Consider the following 9,438-nt stretch of genomic DNA (forward strand, 5'->3'; position numbering starts at 1 on the left):
ATTCAAAATATTCCGAATTTTCAGGGGAAAATACTAAAATATACCAGACGTTAAATTTGGTATATACCATTGAGTATGAAATATACGAGTTTCTCAATCTATTGATATAGTACAACTAGAATGTAAGCCAAAAGTACAAAAATATACCAAACTCTAAAATTTGGTATATACCATTAGGTATAAAATATACCAGATTGTCATTCATATTAAAATTCGCATTCAAAATGCGGATTATTAGCCAAAAATACTACAATATACCAGACGTTAAATTTGGTATATACCATTGAGTATAAAATATACCAGTCTATTGATATAGTTCAACTACATGCAAAATATGCCAGAATGTAAACCTAAAGTACAAAAATATACCAAACTCTAAAATTTGGTATATACCATTAGGTATAAAATATACAAGATTGTCATTCATATTAAAATACACATTCTAAATATACCGGATTATTAGCCAAAAATACTACAATATACCAGACGTTAAATTTGGTATATACCATTGAGTATAAACACTTAAGACCCGTTGTAAAATAGTAAATATATAAATATGCCTGTAAATATTTGAAACTCATACTGTGATTAATTCCCAATTCGTTGTTCATATGTACAACTTGTTAATTAACATACTATAAATAAATTTATTTTATAAAAAAATGTGAAGCTTTGTCTTAAATAGTTATGGAGAAAAGTCAAGTTCAAATGATAATATTGTAATCCCCATTGTAGGATATCTTGTCGCCGGGCTTTGGGCACTTAACTGTCACTTGCGTGTTTTATTATATTTTTTTATGATTAAGTTGCTGCTGCACAAAATGCGGTGCAAAATGTTGAGCGGCAAACTTTTTTGTAGCCAGTCGGTCGCTGTTGTTGTTGTTGTTGCTATTATTGTTGCGTGGCCGTCGTCAACGACGTCAGCGTTGTTTTTATTGTTGATGGCATAATAAGAGTGCAGATTTTTTTCTTTTTTTTTTGTGTTGCTGCTGTTGAATTTTTTCTTTTTTTTTGTATTATTAAATTGAAGTTGCGCGCAGTTTTAAGCGATGCCAGAAGCAGCCACAACGACAGCAACAGCAACAGCTAAGCCAATGCAAAAATAAAATGGCGTCGCAGCCATAAAAGCAGCAGAAGAAAGAATGAAAGATAGAGCAGCAACAACTACATACAAAAAAACAGAGAAAAGAACGACAAGTGGAAGCGGCAAGCAGATGGAGCCAAGAACGATGCAGCGATGACAGCAACAACAGCAACAGCAACAACAGCAACAAGGGAAGCAACAGCAAGTACGACAACAACGGGCAACAAAGCGATGCATGCAAATTAACGCAGAGGCTCAGATTAGGCGTAGCAAATGGGGCAACAACAGAGCGACACAAAAATGAAGCTGGAGTTAAAGTGGAGTAGCAAGTAAAAAAAAGAGAGCCAGAGAGAGAGAGAGAGAGAGAGAGAGTGAAAGAGAGAGGGATAAACACAGCTGTGGCTGAATTGCCAGCGACAGCAGTAGAAAAGAAATTAAACTTTATGTTATTGATGTTTACGTCGGGCGCACGCGGCGTATGAACAATGTGCAAGCAGTTGCAGCTTACAACGAACATTGCGATTGCGAGCGCAGCAAAAAACCAAAAAAAATAAGTGAAAATAGAGGCTACAAATCACTGGCGAGCTTAGCGTTCTATAACTTGAGAGCAGACTTTCTATTTCATACTTCTATGCTCAAGGAAATGGGAAACTTAAGCGCTAAGCCCATCGATTAAGTTAACAAATTTACCTTTAAAAACTTCTATTAGAATATGCTATAATATTAATATAATATAAAATAAAACAAGTAATAAGTTTGCAATCGAGGGAGATTTAAACAAAACAGCATGGTATTAATCCTAGAATATACCAAACTAATATACCAAAAAATACTTAAAATATACCAACAGTTTTATTTGTTAAATTGATATTTTATTACCCGATGTGAGTGCTGTATTATTCTTAAAATATACCAAACTAATATAGCAAAAATACTAAAATATACCAAAAAATTTATTTGAAAACCACAAGCAACGCGGTATTATGTTTTAAAATATACCAAACTAATATACCAAAAAATACTGACATATACCGCAAACTTTATTTGGTATATTAATATTGTATAACCCGTGAGCAGAGCGATATTATTTTTAAAATATACCACACACATATAACAAAAAATATTAAAAATATACCAAAAAGCGTTTCTAATTTCAGCTGCCAACAAATGTAAATAAATTTTCAGGCTCAATCCAAGTTAATATTTTACTAACAAAATGCTATTTCAATTGTTTCCGTGCATTTGATGTTTTAATTATGAGGAAAACAAAAACAAATTTTCTTTTACACTTCATCTTCTTATTTTACTTGAATTTCATTATTCTCATTTAGTATAAAAAGTGAATTTCGGTTTTATTTGTGAAATTTAAATACTGCTGATTTATCAAGTAAATGGTATTAAATGAAATGAAACATGAAAATTAAAGAAAAAGTGAGCTAGTTTATTAAATTAAAATTGCACAGCAAACAACAATAAAAAAAAATGAACTAATTGGCATTTATTGCATCGGACCTGTGAAATACATTTATTGACCACAAGTCTTTAATTGAATAGTTTTATTTGATAGCTGCCAAAGCAATTGAACGGCAGTCTGTTAACATTTTAACAGCACAATTTTAAAAGAGCACTTTACTTATTAAAAATGAACATAAAACGGAAAAGCCAACAACAACAACAAAAGAAAATGAACAGGAAGAAAAATCACAACTCTGTAAAGAGGCGAGTTGAGAGTTGAGCTCTCAGCTTGATTTGATTTTGATTTTAGCTTGAAGAGGCGAAGAGTGGAAGTGGAAAGACGGCAGACGAAGAAGAAGAAAGGACGGAGCGTTGGGCGTGTTTTTGGCTTTGGCTTTCGTCTAGGGGAAGCGGGGAAACACGCCGAGAGACTGCCAAAAAGGCAAATCAAATTGTCGCCTATTAGCGCAATTAACTGAGACACCAGCTCAGAGCCAAGTCACATGGAATCGCAGGGCAATTCAAGGGTTTCCTCGCTAGCTTCTTCCCCTCCTTCTGCTTCCCCTTCCCCTTTATTGCCCACACACAGGGTGTGCGACCAAATAAGCCGCAGCGCAGCCAACGGGGCGTATGAAGCAAAAGCAAAAGCAAAGCTCTCGCTTGCCTTCCAGGGATAGACAGTTTGCATGTGTGTATGGGAGTGTGTGTGTGTGTGTGTGTGCATGTGAGCGTGTATGTGTGCGTGCGTGTTCAGCTGGCAAATTGGCAAACACAAAACACAAGCAGCAACAACAACAACAACAGCAACAACATTGTTTAAATTTGATGAGCATTATTAAAAATTAATCAAAAATTTGCATTTATTTATATACTACAAACTCGCACACACACACACGCTCGCTCTTTCTCGCTCTCCCTCAGTCTCTCTCTCTCTCTCTTTGTCTCTCTCAGACACACACACACACACACTTGTATCTCCCTCTTGAGGCAACCGCACTTCAAACCTGAAACTGAAACTGAAACTGAAACTGATGTAGACATTTACTGAAAATTACGTAAATTAAATTTGTTTTTTATGGCGGACAGACGCTTAAATGTGCACACATACACACACACACACACACGCACACTACGCACACACACACACACACACATTCACTAGGCACACACGCTCAGCAGGAACTGAAAAGGGCAGCTTAATAAGCACCGGCCACATACGCAACCCAAAAACAAAATGAAATGAACAAAACTCTCAGAAGCAGTCGACCCCACAGGCCAAGCGAACCAAGCCAATGCCAACACACACACACACACACACACTACGCACACACACACACACACTCGGATGTTGCCATCAGCAGCAGGCTGGACGAGGCTACAAAGTAATAAGCCCCACAACGGGAGGCGCCAGACCTTAGGTCATGCCCAAGCGCCCTGGTAATAATGTGGTAAACTCTCCGGCCAAATGCCTCCTCCGACAAACCACCCACAGAGCAAGAGAGTAAGAGGGAGAGAGCGATAGAGCGAGAGAGAGAGAGAGAGAGAGAGAGAAATGCCACCCAAAAAAAGCAGCAGCCAACAACAGCAGCAACAACAACAAGAATAACCATCTAACAGCCTTTCATTTCCTTTCTTTCTCTCTTCCTCTTCGAGGAGAATGTGTGTGAACCGCGATTGTTAACAAATAAGCATAACACAAGACGCCTACGACAAAGTCCAGATAATGCCAAGGGTTAAAGAAGATATTTACATGCATTTGCTAGACTATCAAAAAACAAAAGAGAAAGTGACCATGGAGGAAAAAAGTGTTAAGCTAAAGCAGAGCTAAAGGATTGTTTGGCAATATTTGACAAATTATTCAACAGTTTGGCAGAAAAAAAAGTATCAGAAGAATGCTGAAAGAATAATAAATAAATAGAGGAATAATTCTCGAACATAAAAACACTCAAAAATATATAATATACAAACATTTCCCAATTCAAGAAAATATAGTGTCTGAAGAATACCATAAGACTAATAAATAAATTGATAAATATAATATATGGGTAATTCTCTGGTAAATGTCGCGTGCGAACAGCTTTTCAGTGACAAAAAAAAACATAAACTAAAACAATTTTAAAATAAAGTGAAGGTTTTTCTTAAAGCTTTGGATTAGCACTATTTTTAGAGCTAAGATTGATTTTAGTAACTTATTCTGTTTTACGATAAAATATATATAAATTCGTTCATTTTTTGGTTTTGCGTACGAATTTGTTAATTTTTGCAATTATCAGAACAGAAAACAAAACAGAAAATAAATTCCAAAACCATTCTTAGCTCTAATTAAAGTACTAATCTAGAGCTATAAAAATACCCTTTACTTATTTTTAAAATTGTTTCAGAATATTTTTCTTTTTGTAACTGAAAAGCTGGTCGCACGCGACATCCCTCAGAGAATTACCCATATGTAAAAAATATAAGAACACTCAAAGACAATTTAAGGAAAAACGAAAAATATATAAAAAAATAAACACTTTCCTTTCAAATGTCAGAAGAATTGTGGAAGAATAGTAAATAAATTGTAGAAAAAAAATACAAATTTTCAAGACGTTTTTAAGTTCTAAGTGTTTTTTTTTTGACTATATGTAGCAGTTAATTTTACAGAAGAATACTATATAATTGAAGAAAACGAACTTGATATTAAAAAAAAACACTCTAAATGCAGAAGCATCTTAGAATAGTAGTAGAATAACAGCAGAAAAATACTTACAAAAAACGAGCTAAAAACCATGAGAGAAGTTTTAACATAGATTAACCTACGGAAGAATTCAAGAATTGCTTGACAGTATTTACCACCAAAATTGACAGAAAAATAAGCATTAGAAGAGTAGTAAAAGAAATAAATTTAAATTAAATAAAATTAATTGCTTGGCAAAGAATTTAATAGTATTTTGGCTGGCAACAAAACAAGCAGACGAATAGTATAAAAGTTCTAAATACATAGAAGAAAAACTAAAAAGTAAATACAAAAGAACTTAAAATACAATTTGAAGCTACAGAATATCTAGATTCAGCTAAGAATCTAATAACAGTTTGGCTGAAAAGTAGCAGAAGCTGTTGAAAGTCAAGTAAAAGAGTTGCAGTAGAATAGAAGCAGAATTCAAAAAAGGAATTAAACCACAATCCCCTAAACAAAAATGTGTGTCAATAATTAGCAAAGAATAAAGCAAAATCTTGGCAGAAGCATGTGAGAGAAGTAATTGATTAACAAATGTAAAAAAACTGAGAAGAAAACATGTTCACAAAATTAATGCCAAACATAAAACAAAACAATGAAATAAATCTGCAGATTACAAAGTGAGCACAGATAAGCCAAGAAAAAAGAAAGGAAAAAAAATGAAAGATAAGGAAAGTAGGAAAATGTTATTAATTGAAATCGTTAGCTAAGCAGTCAAAGAAAAGCATACAAATTAAAGAATTATAAAATTAAGAGCTGTCCAATAAAGTAAAGTACAATAAAATATTAATGGTCAATAATATTTAAAAATGAAATTGTCGAAGAATCCATTTTAAAGCGAACAACTTTAGCTGATTAACTTATGCGTTGACATATCAATTTTTTCGAAATGTAAATAAATGTTGTTTGAAATGTCAAATGTAATTTAAATCTTATGAAGGTCATTTTGATGTGTGTGTGTGTTGAACTCTTTCATCTGCTGAAAAGTTTACTGTTTATTGCCATAAATTACTTAATTTGTTTACCTTTTCAAAGCCGCTTTAACAATTGAAAGCCCATTGAGCTTGTCAACATTTAAACCAATATCCAAAACTCGTTCGATTCGACTGCGATGCAGTGTAACAAAAAGCAAAGAGCAACAAAAAAAAAGAGATTTTCAAATTGAAGGGCTTGCCTCGTTACTTTCAATGTCGTTGCGACAACACAATAACTGGCAAAAAGTTTCATTTACAAGCAGCGGCAGCAACAAGAACAAATATCAATGATATGTTTGTTAAAAAACACGACAACGCCAAAAATAAAAAAACGACGACGACGACAACGAGTCGCGTCCCATGTCCGTGTCCATGGCGTAGGCGTCGACTCGAGTTGGCAAATTTTTGGATAGGTCATGTACTTGGCAGCATCCACAAACCCATTCCCCCCTTTCACTCCCCTCGCCCCGCCTCTTGCGCATCAGTTGTGGCAAAAGTTTTTGGCCCAGTTGGGTCATGAATCCTTTGGGCCTAACATTCCTTTTTTTTGTTGCTTTTGCCTTTGCCTTTGCTATGGGTGTTTTTTTTTGGTTGCCCGGTCTGTGTTGTCCGGCGTGCGCTCTTTAGCTGACACTGCGAGATATTTTCTCGCTCTTACCCAACTCAATTTGAGCCCAGAACCCAACCCAAACCGTACTCAAGCCAAGCTAAATAAACAACCAACCAATAATTGTAAATTAAAATTGAAATGAATGAGCAAAAGCGCGAAACCCCAAAAACTCACAAACTCGCAAACCCTTAAACTCAACCCCAAGTAAATCTAGTATTTTTATTTTTTTGCATTTCATTCGACAAATAATCGGAAGAGCAAATTATGAGCATGTGAAGCGCATAAATAAAGCAACATATGTGTGCTTAGTATTTCATTGTAAACAATCAGTATGCGGCTGCTTTAAAAATACCAAAATTGAGTCCATTAAATACAGAAAATGGCAATATTATTTGCTGCGAAATTTTATCGGAAGTGTTTGAGCAAATTGGGAGAATATAAAGCGCATAAAGATTAAGAATATAAGCGCATATTTACAGTATTTATAGTATTTATGGTATTTATAGTATTTATAGAATTTATAGTATATATGGTATTTATATTATTTCCAGTATTTATGGTATTTATAGTATTTATAGTATTTATAGTATTTATAGTATTTATAGTATTTATAGTATTTATAGTATTTATAGTATTTATAGTATTTATAGTATTTATAGTATTTATAGTATTTATAGTATTTATAGTATTTATAGTATTTATAGTATTTATAGTATTTATAGTATTTATAGTATTTATGGTATTTATAGTATTTATAGTATTTTTGGTATTTATAGTATTTAAAGTATTTTTGGTATTTATAGAATTTTTAGTACTTTTAGTATTTATAGTATTTATAGTATTTTTAGTACTTATAGTATTTATAGTATTTATAATATTTATAGTATTTATGGTATTAATAGTATTTATAGTATTTAAAGTATTTTTGGTATTTATAGTATTTATAGTATTTATGGTATTTATAGTATTTATCGTATTTATAGTACTTATAGTATTTATAGTATTTATAATATTTATAGTATTTATGGTATTTATAGTATTTAAAGTATTTTTGGTATTTATAGTATTTATAGTATTTATGGTATTTATAGTATTTATCGTATTTATAATACTTATAGTATTTATAGTATTCTTTGTATTTATAATATTTATAGTATTTATAGTATTTACAGTATTTATAGTATTTATCGTATTTATGGTATATATAGTATTTATTGTATTTATAGTTTTTATGGTATTTATTGTACTTATAGTATTTATGGTATTTAGAGTATTTGTAGTAAATAGAGTCATTTAAATATCACATTAAATAATGATTTTATCGAAAGTGATGAGAATATGAAGCTCCTAAAAAATATGTGTGTTGCTGTGCTTAGTATTTATATTATATAGTATTATTGCATATAATCAGGATGTGGAAATTATTTATACCAAATAAAATGATAATCGGACGAGCTTAAAACAAATTCAATAAATAAACAAATATCTGTGCTTGGTATTTTATCATAATTGGCGACTTTAAAAAATACCCAAATTTACTAAATGAAATACCAAATATTGGTAATTCTTTATCTCTCACTTTCTTTCCTCTATAGAAGAGGCAATCTCAAATTATTAGTATTAACTATTATTCTACATTAAAAAATACCTGTAAGCAATCAGTTAAATCCACTTTTACATAATAATGAAAAATCCAAAAAGAGCAATACAAAATAGTAGAGAAATAGTTATCAAATTCTGATTTCACCGTGCTCTAAACTTTAAAGCCTAAACACTTGCCTATCTCTAGCCAACGACTGTGCCATTGGAATCTCAATTTCTTCCCTCTCTATAGCTCAAACTCCAACGCTTTCTCCCCCCGCTTTTCTCCAACTCTCTGTCAACATTTCTCGCACGCTGATGAAAAGAAATTGAACTCACCCAGGGGCGCCACATTGTGCCTCGGTTTGAACTGTTCGCATTATGACCTGTGTTTCCATTATTGTTGCTGTTGCTGTTGTTGTACTTCTCATTGCTTATGCTCGCCTTTTCGTTCTCGTTTTCGTTTTCCATCTCCAACTCCAACTCCAACTCCATCTGCATCTGTTTATTGTTGTTGTGCGTTGCTGGCTTGGCCTAATAGCCAACGTTTCGTCTAATTCTCAGCTCCCATTTCAGACGCTTTTGTTACATTTCACTAATGTATTTTGGCCTACAACAACGGCATAATGCCGCCATATAGCAGCCAGCGGGTTATCAAAGCCTTTAGCCTGCGGCTGTAGCCGCTGTTTCACATGCACAGTGGAGCTGACACGACGAACTGGGCACGCATTGTGTACCGTGGGTCGAAATTTCGATTGATCTGTGACACTTTTAAAATACTATACACTTGCATTTCGCACTTTATACTTTTTACTTTAAGACTTTACACTTTATGAAAAAAAAAAACAAAAAATAAAAAAATCAAATTCTACACTTTACACTTTAGACTCTTCACTTTACAATCTATACTTTTCACTATAAGAATTTTCTACTTTACACTTTGTAAAATAAACAACAAAAAATTATAAAAAAAATTAAGCTATACATCAAAATTTACACTACACTCTACACTTTACAC

At 32.8% G+C, this 9,438-nt stretch overlaps 1 protein-coding gene across 1 annotated transcript in view; it reads right to left on the minus strand.

The window, feature by feature from the left end:
• Positions 1-9,194, minus strand: part of LOC132796741 (ras-related protein RabX-like) — a 29,118-nt gene extending 19,924 nt beyond the window's left edge. Inside the window, exon 1 of the mRNA XM_060808004.1 lies at positions 8,760-9,194. Coding sequence (XP_060663987.1) covers positions 8,760-8,921 — 162 coding nt within the window. The 5' untranslated portion in view covers positions 8,922-9,194. The remainder of the gene's footprint in view (positions 1-8,759) is intronic.
• Between the last annotated feature and the right edge of the window lie 244 nt (positions 9,195-9,438).

This window comes from Drosophila nasuta, chromosome X (genome assembly GCF_023558535.2).
Source record: "Drosophila nasuta strain 15112-1781.00 chromosome X, ASM2355853v1, whole genome shotgun sequence".
Taxonomy (NCBI): Eukaryota; Metazoa; Arthropoda; class Insecta; order Diptera; family Drosophilidae; genus Drosophila; species Drosophila nasuta.